Source organism: Mustelus asterias, unplaced genomic scaffold, assembly GCF_964213995.1.
Source record: "Mustelus asterias unplaced genomic scaffold, sMusAst1.hap1.1 HAP1_SCAFFOLD_1546, whole genome shotgun sequence".
Taxonomy (NCBI): Eukaryota; Metazoa; Chordata; class Chondrichthyes; order Carcharhiniformes; family Triakidae; genus Mustelus; species Mustelus asterias.
This window is the reverse complement of record NW_027591491.1, coordinates 14,826-40,448: the sequence shown is the minus strand read 5'-3', so window position 1 is coordinate 40,448 and position 25,623 is coordinate 14,826. Positions and strand designations below refer to the sequence as shown.

At 45.9% G+C, this 25,623-nt stretch overlaps 1 protein-coding gene across 1 annotated transcript; it reads left to right on the top strand.

Moving 5' to 3' along the window:
* Positions 1-86: 86 nt before the first annotated feature.
* LOC144488419 (sprouty-related, EVH1 domain-containing protein 2-like) lies at positions 87-24,822 on the top strand (the record flags this gene model as incomplete). Its single annotated transcript, XM_078206488.1, has 4 exons — positions 87-156; positions 18,040-18,211; positions 22,643-22,811; positions 24,747-24,822. Coding segments are annotated over exons 1-4 (479 nt in total), but the record flags the coding sequence as incomplete, so codon positions are not given.
* Positions 24,823-25,623: the final 801 nt, after the last annotated feature.

The following is a 25,623-nucleotide window of genomic DNA, read 5'->3' as shown; positions in this document are numbered from 1 at the left end:
TTATGCTTTGTCTGTATAATGCGCAAAAAACAATACTTTTCACTGGATCCCAATGCATGTGAAAAATCAACGTTCAAATCCTTTGAAATCGCTGATGACCCTTTCCACCCTTCCTCTCAGTCTGCATCACCAAGTCAACCCTCATCATCATCATTGGTAATAACTTCTGCATCTTCATTCCACAAGTCATCGTGGAAACCTGCTTTCTTGTGATCTTTCTGAAAATGAGGCCCTTTGATTAATTACGCCGTTTTGTGTGCTTTGCTTATGTATGTGAGTTCTTGATTTGATTTATTATTGTCACATATTAACATAGTGAAAAATATTGTTTCTTGTGCACTATGCAGACAAAGCATACCGTTCATAGAGAAGGAAAGGAGAGAGTGCAGAATGTAGTGTTACAGTCATAGCTCGGGTGTAGTGAAAGATTAACTTAATGCGAGGTGTAGACCCCACTGAGTTTGCCTCCACCACCACTGACGGCAGCCGATTCTACTCGCCCACTACCCTCTGTGTGAAAAACTTCCCCCTAACATTTCCCCTGTACCTACACCCCAGCACCTTAAACCTGTGTCCTCTCGTAGCAGCCATTTCCACCCTGGGAAAAAGCCTCCGAGAGTCCACCCGATCTATGCCTCTCAACATCTTATATACCTCTATTAGGTCTCCCCTCATCCTACGTCTCTCCAAGGAGAAAAGACCAAGCTCCCTCAGCCTATCCTCATAAGGCATGCCACTCAATCCAGGCAACATCCTTGTAAATCTCCTCTGCACCCTTTCAATCTTTTCCACATCCTTCCTATAATGAGGCGACCAGAACTGAGCACAGTACTCCAAGTGGGGTCTGACGAGGGTCTTATAAAGCTGCATCATTATCCCCGGACTCCTAAACTCAATCCCTCGATTGATAAAGGCCAGCACACCATACGTCTTCTTAACCACCTCCTCCACCTGCGGGGCCGATTTTAGAGTCCTATGGACCCGGACCCCAAGGTCCTTCTGATCCTCTACAGTACTAAGAGTCATTTTAAGAAATGTATTTGGGTCATGTTTCTTGTGCAGCATCTGTTTTAGCAGTTTTGTTTTTTTATCGGTGCCGTTTTGTCAGGATCCGGCAGCCCTGTTGTTACTGCAACAGCATAATTGATATTAATTGCTACAATGTTTGTTTTAATCTGGATTAATGCAGGGTTGTTGTTTTAGTGTTTCCACCTGGGGTTTTTCAGAGTGGGGCTTGATTAGGTTCATTGACAAGTAATGTCATGTGACTGGGAGGAGCTAGGTTCACAGAGAGAAGCAAGATTCAGTTGCTGTTTTGGGAACTGTAGAGAGAAGAAATAGCTCCGAGTCTCTAGATTTGGAGGCTGGGATCTGCCAGAAGATAGGTCCCTTTCTCCAAAATTCTGCCGTTTGAAGGTAGATTTTTCTCTGGAAACTGTTGGATTGGAGTCTGAAGGCAGGTGTCTTTCTGTATCTGTCCAGAGAGGCTGAAAGGCTGGAAATCTAACCCATCTTTTTTTGGTGCTAATTGGTTCTGAAGGATTCATATCTACAGGAATAGTGCTCAAATTGGAACAATAGAGATAGCTAGCTGTTAAGAATTATACATGTTTAAGTATTTCAGTAGTTAAAAGTTATGCTAATTCTTTTTGTATTTTAACTGTGTTCTTAAATAAAGTTTGTTTTAATAAAGTACCCTATTGGGTCAATCGAATCCCACCTGGAGCAAAACAGCTTATGATCACCCTAATGCAAAAATCAAATAAGGTTGGGGGTCTAGTCTAACTTCATAAAATACCTTGGAGTTTCTGGCCTGGTCCCTAACAGATATTACCACTTCACCAGAGTGTTCCCCACTCCTGCTTCCTTGGGCTTGTACTGTGCGGGTGGCGCAGTGGTTAACACTGATGCCCCACACCGCTAGGAACCCAGGTCACTGACTCCTGGTGCACCGATTTCCTCCCACAGTCCGAAAAACATGCTGATTCGGTGCATTGGCCATGGTAAATTCTCCTTCAGTGTACCTGAACAGGCACTGAAATGTGGCGACTTGGGGATTTTCACAGTAACTTCATTGCAGTGTTAGGGTAAGCCTACTTGTGACACTATTAAATAAACTGTTAAGCAGTACGTCGCAAGATGATGGATACAGGGGAATGTGAAGCATTAGGACATTGGTGTTCAGTTGGTGAAGGCGGTGGATATCTACACCACAGTGCCCAGAAATGTCACAGGCTTTTAATGCCTGGACTTCGCTGCATGGATGAATCACAAATCAAGGCCATTGTAGGGGAGTTGCTGCTTGGTTCGTTGTACACGGGTCTAGAGGTTAACAAACCACGATACGTATTTGCCCAGGTTTCCACCAGTCATGTAGGTGTCACATGATGAGACCTAATTCTAAAACCCCGCACCCTCCCAATGCTGGGTTCATACGCAAACGGTTGTGCGGAAGGAATTAAAGCAGGAATAGGCTTCAGGAACCAGACGTTAGTGAGTAATCCGCCAATCTGGGGGAGCGCAGAGAACCTTTCAGGAAGTAGGAAAGAGGCCAGAAAAGACAGTTTAATTAGCAGAATGAACCACTGAGATTCCATTGCAGAATAATAATTATTGAAGGAAGAGGAAACCACCAGCAAACCTGAAAGTGGCTCAATGTGCTGGAGAACATTCTAGAACGTTGATGGTATTTACCGGGATTACCCACTCTCTCACATGCACACCACAAATTTCTCCAGCTGTGGGTATGGGTCAGTGGTCCCTCTTGTCCAGAGGTGAGAGAAATAGGAATGGAATCTTAACAAAAGGATGAAAGGAGCTGAGCAGTTGGTGAAATAGTGAAAGGAGTTGGTTTTTAAATGATTATGAAAAGTGAAGGATAGAGTGTGGAGGAAACAGAGATTTTAGATGGGTTAGATTAAGCAGTGTGGGAGGAGACTCAGCTGGAGATCAAACAGCAACATCGAACTATCCGGCTGAGTGGTCTGTTCCTGTTCTGTAAATTCCTTTGTTCACACAACAGTAAAGATTTATATTAAAAGGCGTTTCCTCCTCTTCACACTCCTGCCTATTGCAAATCATTTGACATGTCTTCAGTTTATGCATATTAACATATTTTCTATTTTTAGATATTCGATGACACATCAACAAAGTACTGAAAAAATGTCTTGAATCTGTGGCATTTAATTTTTACAATTTGATTTATTATTGTCACATGTAATTAGTATACAGTGAAAGTAGTATTTCTTGCGCACTATACAGACAGCATACCATTCATAGAGAAGAAGGAAAGGAGTGCAGAATGTAGTGTTACAGTCATAGCTAGGGTGTAGAGAAAGATCAGCTTAATGCGAGGTAGATCCATTCAAAAGTCTGACAGCAGCAGGGAAGAAGCTGTGCTTGAGTCGGTCGGTACGTGACCTCAGACTTTTGTGTCTTTTTCCCGACAAAAGAAGGTGGAAGAGAGAATGTCCGGGGTGTGTGGGGGGCCTTGATTATGCTGGCTGCTTTTCCAAGGCAGTAGCAAAGAGATCAATTAGGTAATTAGATCAATTTAAAAATTCTCAAAGTTTTACCATTTTGTGGATCCAAATGGTTTGATTCGGTTTTGAGCTTAACTCGAGTGGAGTGGGATTTGGATTTGCGTAGATTATCTAACTGGAGAGATGTTGGAAGAGGGTTGGGTGACACTTTAAGAGGAAGCCGTGTTTCCTCGTGTAGTTTGCCTTTCTCTGAGTACACGGCCTAGCCAGTGATCAGCTGGAAGCTCAAGAATGTCACTTGAGGCTTCCAATAAACCCCCTGAAGGTAGAGTGTGAGGCTGGTGTGTACGTTCTGTGGGGAGGGTGTTCCCGATGGTGTTGTGAAATTATAAACATTGACACAAAATCTATTTTGGCATCAATTGTGGTCAGTTTGATACCTCGGACAGTCTAGTGTCACTCCATGTCAGAGATTTTTCTGAAACGCAGTCAGTCCTCATGCTTACGTTGAATGAGAAATGATAGTCACTGGAGAAAGGCTGTAATGAAGTGAAAATTCACACGTGATTGTGAGGAGTTGGATTGGAAGAAGAATTGAATGCATTTTGAAGAACATTACCAATGAACTATTATTTTTTAAACATTATGCTTCTACCTTTTTACTGTTTCCCTGTTCAGCTGCTGCTGATTTGTTTGTGTAGAGTTTGAGGTTGGTGCATGGGTCCATGTGTTAAGGTGCCACATTAACTAGGAATAGACACATTCCCTGTCGACTGTGTCCGTGAATCCCTGAGAAAAACATTCTTTTTAAAGGGATGGCGAAGTTTATTTTGTGACCATTTCTTTGTGTATTCTTTCGGTTTACTACACACACACACCCCTGCTCCCCACCCCAAAGCAAATAACACTTATTAAACTCGGTGTAAAAACATTAAATTAGGATCCAAAAAATGTTTCAAATACCCAAGTTCTCAAGTATAAGACGTGCTGGTTAGGGTGCATTGACCCGAACAGGCGCCGGAGTGTGGCGACTAGGGCAATTTCACAGTAACTTCATTGCAGTGTTAATGTAAGCCTACTTGTGACTAATAAATAAACTTTTAACTTTAACGTATAAAAGTTTAAAGTTTATTGGTGGCACAAGTAGGCTTAGATTCACACTGCAATGAAGTTACTGTGAAAATCCCCTAGGCGCCACACTCCGGCGCCTGTTCGGGTACACTGAGGGAGAATTTAGCACAACCAATGCACCCTAACCAGCAGCCTTTCAGACTGTGGGAGCACCCGGAGGAAACCCACGCAGACACTGGGAGAACGTGCAGATTCCACACAAACAGTGACCCAAGCCGGGAATCGAACCCGGGTCCCTGGCGCTGTGAGGCAGTAGTGCTAACCACCGTGCCACCCTTTGGTCCTTTGAATGATCCTTGTAGATGTGGAATGGTGATATGATTTGTAAAGGGGGGTGCTCCGGATTAAACCAAGTCTGGAATATTGTTACACCATTATCTCATGTTTGCCAGACATTCCTTGGGGGTTTTCATTTGTCTTTGGATGAGATGCCATTGGCTGTTCAGGATGTAAAAGTTTTGTTTTGTCTTCCTGTGATAAGGCTGAAGCTTTGTAATTGTTTTGAAGTTGTTGGAAGTGGTGTTGCTTTCTTGTGTTACACTCTGTCCTCTTCTGGTTTTCATGAATGAATCACCGCCCCCATTCATGCGTCTATACTTTGGAGTACAGTATTAATACATTTAAACTCTCTTTTTTAAATGATCAGTCGTGCTGTGTTTAGATTTACAAGTACTGCATCTCAGGGCCATTCACTGTTGCCCTAGAGTCGGCATATTTAATTTATTCTACAATTCTTGTCAGAATGTTGGACTGTAAACTTTTGGTATAAGGCAGGGTGAGTCCAGAACTAGGGGTCATAGCTTGAGGATAAGGGGTAAACCTTTTAGAACTGAGGTGAGGAGAAATTTCTTCACCCAGAGGGTGGTGAATGTGTGGAATTCACTCCCACTGAATGGCACAGTGGTTAGCACTGCTGCCTCTCAGTGCAGGGACCGGGGTTCAATTCCAGCCTTGGCTCACTGTCTGTGTGGAGTTTTCACGTTCTCCTCTCTGGCGACTAGGGGATTTTCACAGTGACTTCATTGCAGTGTTAATGTAAGCCTACTTGTGATTAATAAATAAACTTAAACGTCTGATTTCAAGAAGAAATTAGATATAGCTCTTGGGGCTAAAGGGATCAAGGGATATGGGGGGAAGGGGGGATTAGGATATTGAATTTGATGATCGGCCATGATCGTGATGAATGGCGGTGCAGGCTCGAAGGGCCGAATGGCCTCCTCCTGTTTCTAGTTTCTATGTTTCTAAAATAGCCCAATATTCGATGCACATGTTAATTTGGTCTGAAAGTTGTCTTTGCACGGACTGTGCTAATTAGTGATCGTCCGTACAACAGCTTCAGGCCAGGAGCCAGTCATTTTCAACCATCAATATCATCTGATTCCCTCTGCACTGTCCAACAAAACACCTTATTGCAGTAAAACAACTGAAAATGTTTAAAGTTAGTTTATTTATTAGTCACAAGTAGGCTTAGATTAACACTGCAATGAAGTTACTGTGAAAATCCCCGAGTGTGTCGTGTCTGAAGCCGGGGCATCGTGTACGTTTCGTTAATTTAAACTTTGGCACTTCATGGAATTTCTCAAGTTTAAAGCAGTAATTGTGTGAATATTGAGCTAATAAAATGCAGCACAGTTGAAGAAATGCTAAAATAGTGGCAGCAACAACGGGTTAAATTAACTGTTGGAAAGCGAACCTTGTGTAAAACATGAAGTTTATCCGGTCAAAAGTGTTTATTGTGATGCATGTTAACCGTTTCCAATAGCTAGGTGGATTCTGGATAAGAATGGGGTGAAAGGTTATCGGGGGATGGGCAGGAATGTGGGTTTGAGATTACAGTCAGATCAGCCACGATCTTACTGAATGGTGGAGCAGACTCGAGGGGCTGAATGGCGGCCTCCACCTCATTCGGATGTTTGTGTACTCATTTCTATAACTGTTACTGAAACTTCATAATGAAATAAAAGTCCCTAATTACAGAAACGAGGTTTGTGACATTGCGAACTGATGTGGAGACTGGTTTGCAGTAACGGAACCAGGTTGTATCTCCTGTGCGGTGTGGGTTTGATATTAACCAGGCTGTGTTGATCTTTACATAATTGTGCCAAGAATCCTTTTCTCTTGCATTTTGGGGATAGTAAACGGCCTGAATCCAAGTCAGTCCCAATTTGTCTCCATTTAGGACGGCACGGTGGCACAGTGGTTAGCACTGCTGTCCCCCAGTGCCAGGGACAGGGACCCGGGTTCAATTCCTGGCTTGGGTCACTGTCTGTGTGGGGTCTGCGCGTTCTCCCCGTGTCTGCGTGGGTTTCCTCCGGGAGCTCTGGTTTCCTCCATAGTCTGAAAGACGTGCTGGATAGGTGGATTGGCCGTGCTAAATTCTCCCTCAGTGTACCCAAACAGGCGCCGGAGTGTGGCGACTAGGGGATTTTCACAGTAACTTCACTGGTGTTAATGTAAGCCTACTAATAAATAAACTTTAAATTTTAAAAAACTTTTGGTTCCTAGATCAGATTTTCATCTGTGAACTAGCATGACTGCACAGTCCTGAACTGAAGAATAACGGAGAGGTTGAGAGAGATGATTTTAAAGTTGCGTTTGGAGATGTATCTTTCCATGCTTTATCACTGCATCGACTCCCCTGTTAACTGGTCCGTTTTAATGTCGCCTTTAATGGATTATTAATTATGGATTACTTTGTGCAAAATGCCAGGGTCATATTGGACGTACAGAGGGATTCAGTAACTTAGTGAGGGGGGGGGGGCAAGGTTTAATTTACAAACTTTATGAAGTCTGAGACCCTTTTCCATGATAAGGTTAAATTAAGACGTGGTGCAGTTGTTTGAAGTTGCTTGCCAGCGAGTGAATAACCACAGGACTTGGTGATCAGAAACACGAGGGGAGATGTTTCTTCAATAGCAACAGGAAATGGAATGTAGCTGGCTTCCGAAGGAGTTGTGGCTGAATGTTTTATAAAGAACGTTGTGAAATGGCAGGGTAATGGGGCTCTGATTTTCAGAAAGCTTTTCATTCGGGGTGCAGTTAGCTACGTGGCTGCCTAATGTGCTGTAAACTTGTAATCTAGACTGGCATTGAAATATCAGCTCTCCTCAATGTGAGCTGCTTCAGTTTGGGTTGAATGCAGATCCTGAAAGTGTGTTGAATGAGTTCAGACCAAGTACATTAAGAAAATAATGGCACCCCCCAGCTTCATGTCAGAATCAATGTCGTTTTCCCCTCATGTCAGTGGAGAAATCTTGACTATCGCAATGCTGTCCTGGCTGGACTGGCATCTTGTGTTCTCTGTAAAGTTGCCCAAATCTTAACTTGCACCAAATTCCATTCATCCATCACTCTGGGATCACCAATCGACACTGGCTTCCTATCTGGCAATACCTTGATTTTATTTTTTGAAAATCCTTATTCTTGTTTACAAATCCCACTCTCTCTCTCTCCCTCTATCTAATCATCATAGAATCCTACAGTGCAGAAGGAGACCATTCGGCCCATCGAGTCTGCACCGACTACAATCCCACCTCGGCCCTATCCCATAACCCCATGCATTTACCCTTCTAATCCCCCTGACACTAAGGGGTAATTTAGCATGGCCAATCCACCTAACCTGCACATCTTTCGGACTGTGGGAGGAAACCGGAGCACCCGGAGGAAACCCACACAGACACAGGGAGAATGAGCAAACTCCACACAGACAGTGACCCGAGGCCGGAATTGAACCCAGATCCCTGGCGCTGTGAGGCAGCAGTGCTAACCACTGTGCCACCCCCTCCAGCTCCAATCTCCACCTCCAAAACCCCGGGGATGTCTGCACTCCTCCAGTTCTGGTCTCTTGCATATCCCCAATTCTAGTTCCCCTCCCGATTGGCAGCCGTGCCTTTAGCTGCTTGAACCCTGAGTTCTAGAATTGCCTCCTTTTAAACCTCTCCGTCTCTGTCTCCTCCTTCAAGACATTCCTGAAAGCTGAGGTCCTTGACCAAGACTTTGGTCATCTCTCCTAAAATCTCCTTTCATCAAAGTTAATGCTGTAAAATGCTTTCGGGCATTTGCCTGTACTAAAGATGCTATATAAATGCAAGCTGTTATTGTTGTCTGAATTCTTGAAGTCTTTTACAACCTCTCTTTTAACTTCCGAACCAAGTCTCTCCCCACCTTCTCCCCAACCCCCGCCAGGAAGTGGGTTAAATTCCAAACTCACTCATTAGTCATGTGTCTCATAAATGTGGCTCCAACACAGATTCCTACAACATCTTCTTGGTCTGAGAAAGTTTCTTCCCACCAGCCTTTACCCCCCTCTCTCTCCCCCAAGTGGGCACAACTAGAAGATTCATCAAATGAGAGGCATGGCATCATCTAAAATGCTACACTGTCTCCGTCTACCTAAAGACAGTCTCTGTCTACACTTCCCACTGCCTCGGCAAAGCAGCCAGCATAATTAAGGACCCCACGCACCCCGGACATTCTCTCTTCCACCTTCTTCCGCCGGGAAAAAGATACAAAAGTCTGAGGTCACGTACCTACCGTCTCGAGAACAGCTTCTTCCCTGCTGCCATCAGACTTTTGAATGAACCTACGTTGCATTAAGTTGATCTTTCTGTACACCCTAGCTATGACTGTAACACTACATTCTGCACTCTCTCACTTCCTTCCCTATGAAAGGTATGCTTTGTATAGCGCGCAAGAAACAATACTTTTCACTATGTTAATACATGTGACAATAAATCAAATAAAAAATGGAACAGTTGAATTCTGTAGCTGTTGCAGGTTAACCCGGGTCTAACATTTTGTTTCTTGTTACGTGTGTAGTTTTACTAGTTTGAATAGTCCTATTAGTGGCCTACCACCTGTCCTGGCTTTTTAAGGAGATATCTATTTATCTGGGGTAGTTTGTGGAGATATTTGTGCACTCGGACCTCTCCAGGTAGATGGGTCTACTTGCTGTGGCTGCTTCCTACACCATCGGGTGTCTGGGAGGAAGAAGCCTTTCCTTTTTGGTATCTGTCCCTCAGGGCAGGGTAATCGATCCATTGCACAATCGCCCTTTCTCGTGGCCTCTTGTGCAGCACACCCATCAGCCAATCCCTCCCTGGCCCCGTTCTCCATGGTGACTAACTGATAGGATGTTGATTCTGTTAGCCACGGGGAAATTACACATCTGGTTTTATTGTTGGCAGCATGTGAACTGGAGCATTGTAAATACTTCTGCCCTGACACCAAACACGTCCTCGGGCACTGTAGAAAGGCCACTCTAACCAGCAGAGAAACTCTACCTTGCAACTTCTGTATAAAGTCTGACTCTTCAAACTCGGAAAGCAAAAGAAAACAACAGTGTTTGTAATCTCACAAGTGGACGAGTTTACTAATGTGCCTTTCAGAAAAGGAGGAGGCCCATTCAGCCCTCTAGCTTGTTCTATGATTCATTTAGGTCATTGCTGATATGTATCTCAACTCCATTTGACACAGTGGTTAGCACTGCTGCCTCTCAGCGCCAGGGACCCGGGTTCGATTCCCGGCTTGGGTCACTGTCTGTATGGAGTCTGCACATTCTCCTCGTGTCTGCGTGGGTTTCCTCCGGATGCTCTGGTTTCCTCCCACAGTCTGAAAGACGTGCTGGTTAGGGTGCATTGGCCATGCTAGATATTCCCTCAGTGTACCCGAACAGGTGCCAGAGTATGGCGACTAGGGGAATTTCACAGTAACTTCATTGCAGTGTTAATTTAAGCCTACTTGTGACATTAATAAATAAACTTGAATCTTTTCTCATTTCAGACGCCTCAGTTAGGTCACCAGCTCTCAATAGAGCTGTGGAGATATACAGCACGGGCACAGTCCCTTTGGCCCACCTTGTCCATGCCAACCAGGTTTCCTACACTGAACTAGTCCAATTTGCCTGCCTTTGGCCCATAACCCTCGAGACCTTTCTCATCATGTACCTGTCCAAAATGTCTTTTAAATGGGGTACGGTGGCACAGTGGTTAGCACTGCTGCCTCACAGTGCCAGGGACCCAGATTCAATTCCAGGCTTGGGTCTTGATTTGGTTTATTATTGTCACATGTATTAACATACAATGAAAAGTATTGTTTCTTGTGCGCTATACAGACAAAACATACTGTTCATAGAGAAGGAAAGGAGAGAGTACAGAATGTAGTGTTACAGTCATAGCTAGGGTGTAGAGAAAGATCAACTTAATGCGAGGTAAGTCCATTCAAAAGTCTGACAGCAGCAGGGAAGAAGCTGTTCTTGAGTCGGTTGGTACGTAACCTTAGACTTTTGTATCTTTTTCCCGAAGGAAGAAGTGGGAGAGAGAATGTCCGGGGTGCGTGGGGTCCTTAATTATGCTGGCTGCTTTTCTGAGGCAGCGGGAAGTGTAGACAGAGTCAATGATGGGAGGCTGGTTTGCGTGATGGATTGGGCTCCATACATGACCTTTTGTGGTTCCTTGCGGTCTTGGGCAGAGCAGGAGCCATACCAAGCTGTGATACAACCAGAAAGAATGCTTTCTATGGTGCATCTGTAAAAGTTGGTGAGAGTCATAGCTGACATGCCAAATCTCCTTAGTCTTCTGAGAAAGTAGCGGCGTTGGTGGGCTTTCTTAACAATAGTGTTGGCAAGGGGGGACCAGAGTAGGTTGTTGGTGATCTGGACAGCCAAAAACATGAAGCTCTCGGCCCTTTCTACTTCGTCACTGTCTGTGTGGATTTGCACATTCTCCCCATGTCTGCGTGGGTTTCCTCCGGGTGCTCCGGTTTCCTCCCACAGTCCAAAGATGTGTGGGTTAGGTGGATTGGCCATGCTAAATTGCCCCTTAGTGTCAGGGGGATGAGCATGGTAAATGTGTGGGATTACGGGAATAGGGCCTGGGTGGGATTGTTGTTGGTGCAGATTCGATGGGCTGAATGGCCTCCTTCTGCACTGTAGGATTCTATGGTGTAATTGTACCCGTCTCTACCACCTCTCCTGGCAACTCATTCCATATACACACCACCCTCTTCTTCAACTTCAAAGAAGTTGCCCCTCAGGTCCCTTTTGAATCTTTCCCTTCTCACCTTAAAACTTAGACCTCAAGTTATGGACTCCCCTACCCTGAGGAAAAGACCTTGGCCATTCACCTTATTTAAGTCCAAGTCACATGAGGAAAAGACCTTGGCCATTCACCTTATTTAAGTCCAAGTCACATTTCCGGCACAGTGGTTAGCACTGCTGCCTCACAGTGCCAGGGACCTGGGTTTGATTACAGCCTTGGGTGACTCTGTGTGGAGTCTGTACGTTCTTCCCCGTGTCTGCATGGGTTTCCTCCGGGTGCTCCGGTTTCCACCCACAGTCCAAAGATGTGTAGGTTAGGGGGATTAGCCATGGTAAATGTGCAAGGTTAGAGGGATAGGGCAGAGGGGAGATTCGAGGTGAGATGACCTTTAGGAAGAAAAGTTGGTGCAGAATTGATGGGGCCGGATGGCCCCTCTGGTTCTATGGTGAGAAAGCCATTTTGTCGTTTGCTTTTAAAAATTCTGCAAGAAACTGTTTAGTGACGGAACCCATTAGGAAACCATTGAACCAGCTCCAGGTCAGCTAAGCAGCCATGGTATTCATCACCTTGAAGGTGGAGGAAGGTCTGCCCCCCTCCTGGTCTGATCTCAGGTTCACCAGAGCACAAACCAACTGGAAAGGCCAACACAAGAGACTTCACAACTGGCTGGAAATCCTCTGCCGCACTGGACCTTTCAAATATCGCGTCAGCTTGACTAAGAATCTACAGGCCTGAGACAGTCATTATTGTTTCCTCTGTATATAATCTTTATTGATAGTGTGGGTGTGTCGCGAGACCGGGATATCATGTTTCCAAACCTCTGGGGCAAAGTGTGTGGTAATAAATAACCTTATTTTTGAATTGACATTTGTACATTGGAGGGTTGAACAATAGCAGCAATCTTTTGGCTGACATCACATGGCAGCCTAAGATGAATGCCATAAGGCCCTGGAACGCATCCAGTTTGATTGGGTGATACATCCTGAACTCATTCCTTTCCTGCAGTTACCTCTTATCGTTTGATCTGCAGATTGCTTCAGTGTACCAACATTTCCTTTCCGTCATTATCTCAAAATATTTAATATACCTTTATCCTCCACAGTTTGACTTTTCCTTCAGCGCTGTGTCATTCTCTCTCTCACCCTTTGTGTGCCTCGTTATCATTGCACTTTTTAAAGCATTTTTGGGATTTCCTCCAATTCCTATACTGTAACCCCCTCTCCTGCCTTTTATCTTCCCAGTATATTTCCTAAATTCCTTATGTTTTAGCCTTCATAATTGTCCATCCGAGGCCAACAGGATTTTGTGTTCTGCTCCTGGTTAAGGGAATCTCTTTTGCAGTTTTTGATCGGAGTGCTTGCCCGTGAAGGTTGACGCTGGCGAGGATGATTCAAAGGGACTTTGTAGTTTGGACTAGGTTGTGAGTTAGTCCAGCTTGAAATAACTCCGTCTTTGAGCTTAACGGGGTTGTTTCTTCATCTTGATGGAAGAACGGTTGCCTTGCATTTCTGTAGCACCCTCCACAGCCGTAGCCTGTCCCCAAGCACTTGAGAGCCAATCTACTGCCTCCAAAGCATAGTCACATTGTTGTAATGTAGGAAACATGGCAGCTGGTCTGTGCACTGCAAACTCGCACACACAACCGTGAGGTAACGGCCAGAGAATCTGTTTTAGTGATTGAGATTGAGGGATGAATGTTGGCCAAGGCACCAGGAATACTCTGCCTGATCCTGGTCAGAATAGTGCCAGGGGATGTTTACATCCACCTGAGGCGGGCAGACGGTCTCAGTTTAACGTCTCATCTGGAATATGGTTCCTCCGACAGTGCAGCACTCCCTCGGTACTGCACTGGAGTGTCGGCCTAGATTTAGTGCTGAACTCTTGGGAGTGGGACTTGAATCTACAACCTTCTGACTCTTGAGATGAGAGTGCTACCAAATGAAGCACAGCTCATAATTCCAAATAAGGAGCTTTTTTGCCGCTCCGAGTTGGGATCAGGGTAGCAATGTGCACTGGCATTTTCTGATGATTTGCTTGTGTTGATTCTTGTCTCCCTGAAGATCCCCGAGCGTTGAGTCCAGTCGAGTTATTTCACGCTGGCGAGTTGTGTGAGTTTTAGCTGCACTGACCCAAGTTCACATTTGGGGTTCTTGTCTTCTAAATATTGTGCTTAAGCTGTCTGGGTTTGGGCCAGGGAGGGTGGAGAGTGAGTGCGATTGTTACGTACAGCTTCCCACTTTGCTCATGACCCACTGTTCTCATAATTTGCACACAGATCAATGTGCCTAACAAACGCTGGGTAATTCCCTGTGCTTTGGACCTCGTCTCTTCGCTCAGTTGTTGAGTGATGAGGTTTGGTGACTGGCATGGTTAGAAACCCGCTACCACACTTGATCCTTCCCATCTGTGGTGATTTCCCCGCTCACTCACATTGTCTGCAGTTAAAAGCTGAATAGCAGCGATACGCCGGTTGAAGGGTAGCACGCAAGGCAGAAAAACCTTCAGAAACAGGACTGAAAGGGTAGTGGGAATAGAAAAATAAATTCAAATGCGGCTTGTTCTTTGCTTTATTCCTCATGTGGAGCGTGGGTGTCGCTGGCTGGGCCAGCATTTATTGCCCATCCCGAGTTTTGCCCTTGGAAGGCAGATGAGAGTCAACCACATTGCTGTGACTCTGGAGTCACATGTAGGCCAGACCGGGTAAAGACAGCAGATTTCTTTCCTAAAGGACATTAGTGAACCAGATGGGTCTTACGACAATCGATGATGGTTGCCATGGTCACCGTTACTGAGACGAGTTTGGATTCCAAACTTACTAATTACATTTAAATTCCAGCAGCTGCTGTGGTGGGATTTGAAACCGGGTCCCCAGAGTGTTAGCCTGGGCCTCTGGGTTACTAGCCCAGTGATAATTCCACGACACCACCATCTTCCCCCGCCAATGGCCAATGAATGAATGATTCAATCTGCTTTCAATTTCTTTCATATGAAATATTCCAGCTGCCATTTTTCCCTCCCATAACGGCCAGTCCTTGTTGCGAAGCAGTGTGGACATTCCCCCCACCTCCCCCCATTACCGCTCGGTGCGTGCCGAGATACCAGGAGTTAGCACGTTGTGCTATCGAGAGTTGGCCACACCCAGCAAACTACACGTTCGGGTTCACCCTGCACCCAGCCCGGTTACTGCCTATCTCTCCATCCATATCTCTGCCTCGCCTCCCAGTTTAAAGATCGGTTCCAACACCTCTGGTGCCATCTCCGCTGATATCCGCTGACTCGACATAGACTGGACTGTTGAACTTGGGATATTTTACTTTGATTTGATTTATTATTGTCACAGTGAAAAGTATTGTTTCTTGCACGCTATACAGACAAAACATACCATTCATAGAAGCGAGAGAGTGCAGAATGTAGTGCTACAGTCATAGCTCGGATGTTGGGGGGGAGGTTTAACACAGATATCAGAAGGACATATTTTACACAGAGGGTGGTGGGGGCCTGGAATGCGCTGCCAGGCAAGGTGGTGGAGGCGGACACACTGGGAACGTTTAAGACTTATCTAGACAGCCATATGAACGGAGTGGGAATGGAGGGATACAAAAGAATGGTCTAGTTTGGACCAGGGAGCGGCGCGGGCTTGGAGGGCCGAAGGGCCTGTTCCTGTGCTGTATTGTTCTTTGTTCTTTGTTGTTCTTTGTAGAGAAAGATCAATTTAATGCGAGGTCAGTCCATTCAAAAGTCTGACGGCATCAGGGAAGAAGCTGTTCTTGAGTCGGTTGGTACGTGACCTCAGACTTTTGTATCTTTTTCCCGATGGAAGAAGGTGGAAGAGAGAATGTCCGGGGTGCGTGGGGTCCTTGATTATGCTGGCTGCTTTTCCCGAGGCAGTGGGAAGTGTAGACAGAGTCAATGGATGGGAGGTTGGTTTGCGTGATGGATTGGGCTATATTCACGACTCTGTAGTTTCTTGCGGTCTTTGGCAGAGCAGGAGCCATACCAAGCTGTGATACAACCAGAAAGAATGCTTTCTGTGGTGTATCTGTAAAAGTTGGTGAGAGTCATAGCTGACATGCAGAATTTCCTTAGTCTTCTGAGAAAGTAGAGGCATTGGTGAGTTTTCTTAACTATAGTGTTATGCGATTAATAGCAACCTGGCAGCAGCTTTTTACATGAAAGACTTTAGAATAACTTTGTGTAAATGACCTATTTTCGCAAGATAATCCTGATGGATAAAAAACATCTTACTATTGGTCCAATGACTTCCCATCCAATCATATCACTTGAAGTATAAAGCGCTTCAAGGGGTAGAAGGGCAGGTTCAGACATTGTGCTAAAGTAAAGTGTTATTGGTTACATAAAAGGCTGAATTCACAGCTGCACCGTCTGGGAGTGAAAGTGATGTTGTGCTATTCCAATTTTGGTACATTTGAGTTTTTGCAAAGATGTCTATAATTTTATTTTCATTTTTCTAAGACTTTAGTGGACTGCAGGGAATAATACCATTGGAAACAGACCTTTCCAAGGGTGGCACTGTGGCCTCAGTGCCAGGGACCTGGGTTCAATTCTCGGCTTGGGTCACTGTCTGTGCGGAGTCTGCACATTCTCCCCGTGCCTGCGTGGGTTTCCTCCGGGTGCTCTGGTTTCCTCCCACAGTCTGAAAGACATGCTGGTTAGATGCTAAATGCTCAGTGAGCCCGAACAGGTGCCAGAGTGTGGCGACTCGGGGATTTTCACAGTAACTGTGAAAATTACACGGGCGGCACGGTAGCACAGTGGTTAGCACTGCTGCTTCACAGCTCCAGGGACCTGGGTTCGATTCCTGGCTTGGGTCACTGTCTGTGTGGAGTCTGCACATTCTCCTCGTGTCTGCGTGGGTTTCCTCAGGGTGCTCTGGTTTCCTCCCACAGTCCAAAGATGTGCGGGTTAGGTTGATTGGCCATGCTAAATTGCCCCTTAGTGTCCTGGGATGTGTAGATTAGAAGGCTTAGCAGGTAAAATATGTAGGGATATGGGGGTAGGGCCTGGGTGGGATTGTGGTCGGTGCAGACTCGATGGGCCGAATGGCCTCTTTCTGTACTGTAGGGTTTCTATGATTTCTATGAACTTCATTGCGGTGTTAATGTAAGCCTTACTTGTGACACTAATAAACAAACTTTAAACTTTAAAACGTTTCCTGCACTCAGTGTTCTTGTTAGTACCACAAACCTTCCTGTAGAACTTGTAATCTTTGCATAGGGTGGAGATTTCGAGCTTTATACCAGCTTCAAATATCGATAAGTGTTTGTGCAAATTAACCTTTGGTCTTGAGGAGTAGCTGCATTCCTGAATTGTTGAAATCAGCAGGGGCGTGGGGGCATTGTATTACTTTGTTTATTGCTAAATATTGGGTGGTGCGGGTTATCACGTAACTACCAATTGTTGTAAAATCCCATCTGGTTCACTCATATGCTTTAGGGAAGGAAATCTGCCGTCCTTACCCGGTCTGGCCTACATGTGACTCCAGAGCCACAGCAATGTGGTTGACTCTCAAATGCGATTCGGTTGCCGAGCAGGCAATTCACCACTGCCTTCTCGAGGGGAGTTGGGGGTGGACTCTGTCAGCACTTCCCACACCCCCAGAATCAATTGGAAAAATGTTCCAAGTTGCTGCTTTTACTGCTCTCGGTGCATGCCGAGACACCGGGAGGTCGCAAGTCGTACAGTCGTGTACAGAACTTTGATGAGGCCACAGCTGGAGCACTGTGTGCAGTTCTGGTCACCACATTATAGGAAGGGTGTGATTGCAGTGGAGGGGATGCAGAGGAGATTCACCAGGATGCTGCCTGCAATGGAACATTTAAGTTATGAAGAGAGGCTGGATAGGCTTGGGTTGTTTTCGTTGGAGCAGAGAAGACTGAGGGGCGACCTGATCGAGGTGTTCAAGATTGAGGGGGGCACGGACAGGGTGGATAGGGAGCAGCTGTTCCCCTTAGTTGAAGGCTCAGTCATGAGGGGATATAGGTTAAAGGTGAGGGGCGGGGGGGATTTAGGGGGGGAATGTGAGGAAAAATCTTTTTACCCAGAGGGTGGTGAGGATCTGGAATGCGCTGCCTGGGTGGGAGGCGGGATGCCTCACATCCTTTAAAAAGTACCTGGATGAGCACTTGGCACGTCAGGACATTCAGGGCAATGGGCCAAGTGCTGGTAGATGGGATTAGGTGGGAGTTCAGGTGTTTCTAATGTGTCGGTGCAGACTCGATGGGCCGAAGGACCTCTTCTGCGCTGTATGATTCTATGGTCACTAACAGCAACCAATCAAACTGAGAGAGACATAAATTTTATTTGAGTTTAGAGGTGCTGTGGTTCGCGTGCCATGTTAACCGTCACTAACTGTGGGCTTCCCTTTGCAGTGACAGCTACATTGTACGTGTCAAAGCTGTGGTTATGACCAGAGATGACTCGGGATGGTTACCACAAGATGGAGGTGGTCTCAGTCGAGTTGGCGTCTGTAAGGTCACTCAACCAGAGGCTGCTGGGAGAAGTGATTTTCTCATTCGCGGCGAGCGCCTTCGAGACAAGCAGGTAAGTCCAGCAGTGTTCGTAAAGAGGCTCAAAAAATAATCTCCAGGTCTTTGGGCAACAAAAAGTCAAGGAAGGCGTCTATGTTGACCGTTTTTGTATCCCAGTTTTGGTTTGACTTCTGAGTGTTTTTTGTCCCACTTTATAAGGTGCTTCAGTCAACATTAGGCAGGTTCCTCAGGCAGCACCTGTATCACATATTTTCTCATAGCCTCGGAAGTTGACAGCACGGCCTGTCGGTTGCTGGTGGTATTCTCCGTGTGACGGTGCCCCCCATCATGGTGATAGGTCAGGAGGTCAAGCATATTGATCCAATAGTCACAAAGGAATGCTATCACATGTCTTGCTCCCATGTTCTAAGCTTCGTAAACCTCTGGTGGTCCAAAGTTCAACTGCCCAATACCCCAAACCCCACCGAGCTCTGTTCCTCCATCATCCTCGCCTTCACTGGCCTCTTGGCAATCAATGTCATACTTTTAAAATTCTTTTCCTTACTTTCAAATTCCTCCAAGGCCTCATTACCCCCATCTCCCCCAACAATCTTCCCTATCTCTGTAACCTCCTCCAACAACCTTCCCTATCTTTCTAACCTCCTCCAGCCCCTACAACCCTCCCCATGTCTGTAACCTCCTCCAGCGCCTACACCCCTCCCTACCTCTGTAACCTCCCCCAACACCCCTCCCTATCTCTGTAACCTCTTCCAGCCCCTCCAACCCTCCCTATCTCTGACCTGCCCCAACACCTCTCCCTATTTCTGTAACCTCCTCCAGCCCCTACACCCCTCCCTATCTCTGTAACCTCCTCCATCCCCCTACACCCGGAGGAAACCCACGCAGACACGGGGAGAATGTGCAAACTCCACACAGACAGTGACCCAAGCCGGGAATCGAACCTGGGTCCCTGGGACTGTGAGGCAGCAGTGTTAGCCACTGTGCTACCGTGCCGTCCACCAATTCGAATCTAAACGGAATGATGGAAAATTGTATCCAACCCCAGAACAAACATGATCACCTCTTGAATAAGACCACATCTTGAAGGAAATGTTGGTGTTCTATAAACAAACATTTCTGTTCAAGGCACCTATTAGAAAGTTGATAAATCGCCATGCAGGATCTTCACAATGTTGGACAATATTCTGGGTCGCGCACAATCCGTTCTGCTACCTTGTCATTTTCAGGCAGGGCAGCAACAGAAATTCAACTACTGAGCTGTTCCCTGGCTCGAAATATTCCCCAAGCTATTGGTGAGAAATAGTGTGAATATTTGCAAGAGAATCTTATTCTTCATAAATACTGGAAAATCAAGATATCTTGATCTGGCTTTTAATCATGGATAATGCAGCAGTGATTTGGGCAAATGGGACTGGTGTGATTGTGGAAAGGAGGGTGATTGAGTTGTTCTGACTGTGGATCTGATTACGTTGCTGCTTGCATCCATGTTACCCACAGTGAAAGAAATGGTGGCACAGTGGTTAGCACAGTGGTTAGCACTGCTGCCTCACAGCGCCAGGGACCCGGGTTCGATTCCCAGTTTGGGTCACCGTCTGTGTGGAGTCTGCACATTCTCCCCGTGTCTGTGTGGGTTTCCTCCGGGTGCTCCGGTTTCCTCCCACCTTCCAAAGATGTGCGGGTTAGGTAGATTGGCCATGCTAAATTCTCCCTCAGTGTACCCAAACAGGCACCAGAGTGTGGGGATTTTCACAGTAACTGCATTGCAGTGTTGATCTAAGCCTACCTGTGACGCCAATAAATAAACTTAAAACTTTAAACTCTAATAAAGGATCTTCCAGTATCACCAATAGCACAGGGACAGGCCATTCAGCCCAGCGCTGGTATTTATGCTTCACACGAGCCTCCTCTCATTGTTCATTTAACGTGGGCTTCTTGTTCCTTTCCGCTGCGTGTTTCTCCAGCTTCCTCTTTGTGCTTTGTTTCATTGTGTGAGTGAGTGTGCTCCAGTTGAGTTTAGGAAGAGCAGTCCGCTAAAATGACCAAAGGTGTTACAATATTTCTAAATGGATATTTTTCTAAAGGTATTTTTGTTTCTTAAAAACCCTTCATTCGATTTGATTTATTATTGTCACATGTATTAACATACAGTGAAAAGTATTGTTTCTTGCGCGCTATACAGGCAAAGCATACCTTTCATAGAGAAGGAAATGAGAGGGTGCAGAATGTAGTGTTACAGTCATAGCTAGGGTGTAGAGAAAGATCAACTTAATGCAAGGTAGGTCCATTCAAAAGTCTGACAGCAGCAGGGAAGAAGCTGTTCTTGAGTCAGTTGGTGCGTGACCTCAGACTTTTGTATCTTTTTCCTGAAGGAAGAAGGTGGAAGAGAGAATGTCACTCTTTTTCTTTTGCTAAATGAAAGCATTGATATAAAGTTAATTTCATAGAAATCATAGAAACCCTACAGTGCAGAAGGAGGCCATTCGGCCCATCGAGTCTGCACCGACCACAATCCCACCCAGGCCCTACCCCCACATATTTACCTGCTAATCCCTCTAACCTACGCATTTCAGGACTCTAAGGGGCATTTTTTTAACCTGGCCAATCAACCTAACCCGCACATCTTTGGACTGTGGGAGGAAACCGGAGCACCCGGAGGAAACCCACGCAGACCCGAGGAGAATGTGCAAACTCCACACAGACAGTGACCCAAGCCGGGAATCGAACCCGGGTCCCTGGAGCTGTGAAGCAGCAGTGCTAACCACTGTGCTACCGTGCCGCCCTGTTGGAATAACTTGTGATATTGGAGTCCTGCACACTCGCAGCATGCAGTGTCTCACAGTCCTGCTCAACGTGGCTCTGAACATAGCAACAGTGAAAACTAAAGGCCACGTGACTCTATATATTGTGAGTTTGTCTATGGGATATGGGCATCGTTGGCTGAACCAGCCTCTGCTCTCCATTCCTGGAGAGCATTCACTACTCAGCCACATTGCTGTGGGTCTGGAGCAGCGTGTTGGTCAGACCTGGTAAAGGTGGCAGATTTCCTTCCCTGAAGGACATTAGTGAACCGGGTGGAGGTGTTTCATGGTCACCATCAGTAATTCCAGATTTATAACAAATCAAGTTTAAATTCCGCAGCCTGTTGTGGTGGGATTTGAACGCAGGTCCCCAGAGCATCAGCCTGGGCCTCTGGATTGCTAGCCCAGTGACAATACCAGTGTGCCACCATCTCCCCGATAGAATGCTCCTTTTGTGATGTTGGTTCTGACAATACATGCCTCCTCTCATCATCCACTCTGTTAGTTAAGGATTTTGATATTGGTACTCTGAAAGGGCACAAGCCAGTTGACTTACTGGTTTCTGATGCGCTTCCTGATGCTATTTAATAACCTCCTGCAAAATTATACTGTCCAAACTTTACAAAACTATTCCTCCAGGAAAAAAAAACTACTAGTAATTAAAAGTGATTATGGTATTATTCAATAAATCAGAGTGTGCGTGGATAATGAAAGTAGTAAGAGTTTTAACAACACCAGGTTAACGTCCAACAGGTTTATTTGGTAGCAAATGCCATTGCCAAATAAATTACCAAATAGGCTACCAAATAAACCTGTTGGACTTTAACCTGGTGTTGTTAAAACTCTTACTGTGTTTACCCCAGTCCAACGCCGGCATCTCCACATCATGGATAATGAAAACCAGACAAGACACAGGACTGTGGGGTATGCTGAGATAGTGTGATTCTGCCCCAGGCTGAATGGCCAAATTAAAACTTCTATTGGGAACTGTCACCTTGCTTCGACATGGCGGAGTATTTGTAGCGAGTGATTTCTTTTTCCCCTCTGATTCCGGCCTCTCAGCATTTAGACCATAAGATATAGGAGCAGAATTAGGCCATTCGGCCCATCGAGTCTGCTCTGCCATTCGATCGTGGCTGATAAATTTCTCAACCCCATTCTCCCGCCTTTTCCCCGTAACCTTTGATCCCCTTACCAATCAAGAACCTACCTATCTCTGTCTTAAATACACTCAATGACCCGGCCTCCTCTGTGGCAGTGAGTTCCACAGATTCACCCACCCTCTGGCTGAAGAAATTCCTCCTCATCCCGGTTCTCTTTACTCTGAGGCCGTGCCCTCGGATCCGAGTCTCTCCCACCTTTGTTTGATTTGTGCAAAATTCAAAGAAGGCGAGCGGGAATGGAAGGGGCTCAAGTCTATATTGAAAAGAATTCATTCTATTCGAGACCTTGACTAACCTGTTATACTACTGCCACACCAGTTGCTGCGGGCAGCACCTCAGCATATGGAAGCGCTGGCAGCCCCATTGTTCAAGAGGAATGTTTTAATGCGCAGTCAGATTTTCAAAACGGCCCAATAAGTGGAAAGCAGAATATTTGTGTCTGTAAGCAGCTTGAAATGGATGCTACGACTCTACTCATGACCTTGTTACACGCTGTTTATTTTTCTCTCTCTCTCGCACAAGGTTGTATTGGAATGTTTCTTGAAGAAGGACCTGGTTTACACTAAAGCAACACCTACGTTCCACCATTGGATGGTTGATAACAGGAAGTTTGGACTTACGTTTCAAAGCCCCGCGGATGCACGAGCTTTTGACCGAGGAGTGAGGAAGGCAGTCGAGGATCTTACTGAAGGTACCGTACCGCCTGTGTGTTTTGTCAGTCTGTCATTCCACTGCCGTTGAGCACAATTGTGGACATGCCTACACAGCAAGTGCACACTCTGCCTTGCCACAAGCAAATAGCCTGCACCAAAACATAGGATACGGTGACACAGTGGTTAGCACTGCTGCCTCACAGCGCCAGGGACCTGGGTTCGATTCCCGGCTTGGGTCACTGTCTGTGTGGAGTTTGCACATTCTCCCCGTGTCTGTGTGGGTTTCCTCCGGGTGCTCCGGTTTCCTCCCACATTCTGAAAGGTGCATTGGCTGTGCTAAATTCTCCCTCAGTGTATCCGAACAGGCGCCAGAGTAACTTCACAGTAACTTCATTGCAGTGTTAATGCAAGCCTACTTGTGACTAACAAATAAACAAACTGAAACTTTAAAACATAAGGAAAGGCACAATGTGCACTCTGACAGAAGCTTCATCGTGGAATTGTATTTGCTTTATAACTCAAACAAAAAACAGAAAATGCTGGAAAATCTCAGCAGGTCTGGCAGCATCTGTGGAGAGAGAGTGGAGCCAATGTTTTGGGTCTGGATGACCCTTTGTCAGAATTCCCCAATGTAGAGGAGATGACAGTGAGCAGGGGTTACTGCATTGCACTCACCTGAAGGCATGACGTGTAAATCATTAGAACTGTGGAGGTGGGCATCGTGCTGGAGGGAGTGGAAATGGCGGCGGGCAATCAGTTGAATGTAGAGGCTGCTGGAGGAGTGGGAGGAAGGTGGACCCATCAGTCATGGCTTCACCAGAACAGATGCTATGGAGATGGAGAATATAGGAAGAGAGTCCTTACAGGAAATGTAATCAAGGTCAATATGGGGTCACTGGGCTTATAGTAAATATTGATTGACAGCCTATCCCTAAAAATGGAGGAAGAAAAGTCAGGAAATATCTCCAACATGACTCGGTATCAAATTTAATTTGAGTTCTCCTGTGAGATCCTGGGATACTTTCCGATGCTAAACCGTCTGACCTCTTGTCCAGCCGGCTTATTGGATGAGTTATCTGGCACAGAATGTTTACACCAGGGTGTCAGCTCTCTGGAATGTTCATTGAAGGATTGAAGAATGTCAAATTGTTCCTTATTTTGTCTGAGGATACCTCTTCCCAATTTGTGAGCCCATCCCCATGCGTTAGGAGGAATTAGCCAAATTCATTTGGCTGAGATTTCAGGATTATTGCAAAGAGGTTTTTTTTGTCCCATTTCTTCAAGAACTATTGGAACGGATTGACATGCAAAGCCACTTCTTGAGTTGTATCAGAGTGTTGGTGAGAGCAGTATCAGTATCAGCCTCCCTTCCCTGAAGAACACTCAGTAAATAAGTGAAGGACATTCTGGCAGTTCTCCTCTTCACTCTGGTGCTAGCCCACAAACAAACTAGGTGGAGTGCGTTTAATTTAAATTGCCAAACTCCACCTTCCCCCCCCCACCCCCTTTCTACCTTGTACCATCCAGAGTTATAACCACTGCACTACTGCAACCTTCTAAATTAAGGAACGGTGGCACAGTGGTTAGCACTGCTGCCTCACAACGCCAGGGATCCGGGTTCGATTCCTGGCCTCGAGTGACTGTGTGGAGTTTGCACGTTCTCCCCGTGTCTGCGTGGGTTTCCTCCGGGTGCTCCGGTTTCCTCCCACAGTCCAAAGCTGTGCGGGTTAGGTTGATTGGCCATGCTAAATTACCCCTTAGTGTCAGGGGGATTAGTGGGGTAAATATGTGGGGATAGGGCCTGGGTGGGATCATGATCTGTGCAGACTCGATGGACCAAATGGCCGCCTCCTGCGCTGTCGGGATTGTATGACTTTTAAGTGTTTCTTTGCTTGTAGAATAACATTGCTGACATTGTGACCACTGGTGGAAGATTCTGTTTTTTTAATAATGCACGCTTTCTCCCCCTCCAGGGTCAACAACATCCTCTTCGACAATTCAGAATGAAGTGGAGGTTGGGGATGATGATGTATTTACAGTAAGTAGGAGGTACTGGCTACTTTACTTGCATCAAATTCAGGCATTAATGTTAACATTCTTCATTCAAATTCATTGACCTGTTTTTGTGCAAATGTTTGGGAGGTTCTCCTGACGACACGGTACCGTGTTGCTGCATGGAATTCTGCATTGGTGTTTGCAACTGAGAATTGTGGAAATATATAGCACAGTGGTTAGCACTGCTGCTTCACAGCTCCAGGGTCCCGGGTTCGATTCCCGGCTTGGGTCACTGTCTGTGTGGAGTTTGCACATTCTCCTCGTGTCTGCGTGGGTTTCCTCCGGGTGCTCCGGTTTCCTCCCACAGTCCAAAGATGTGCAGGTTAAGTTGATTGGCCAGGTTAAAAAAATTGCCCCTTAGAGTCCTGGGATGCGTAGGTTAGAGGGATTAGCGGGTAAATTATGTGGGGGTAGGGCCTGGGTGGGATTGTGGTCGGTGCAGACTCGATGGGCCGAATGGCCTCCTTCTGCACTGTAGGGTTTCTATGATTTCTATGATTCTATGTCAATGTTTTTGCTGAGCAAGGATAAACTTTGTGACTAATGTTGAAGTTGTGAAGTCTGCTGGACCCTTCACCATGACCATGGACTTTAACAGTCAAATTTCCAGAGAGACGCAGTTATCGGAGGGAGGCAGGCTTCCTGTACTTTTGCAAATATAAACCTTTGTTTCTCTTTGTTTAGTTGATGGCATCTGTCCTAAACATAGCCTCGACGGCAAGACTACTTTACACTTTGACTTGTAAATAACGTGTTAAGTCATTCAAATGAATGGTTGTCTCATTAGCTGTTTTG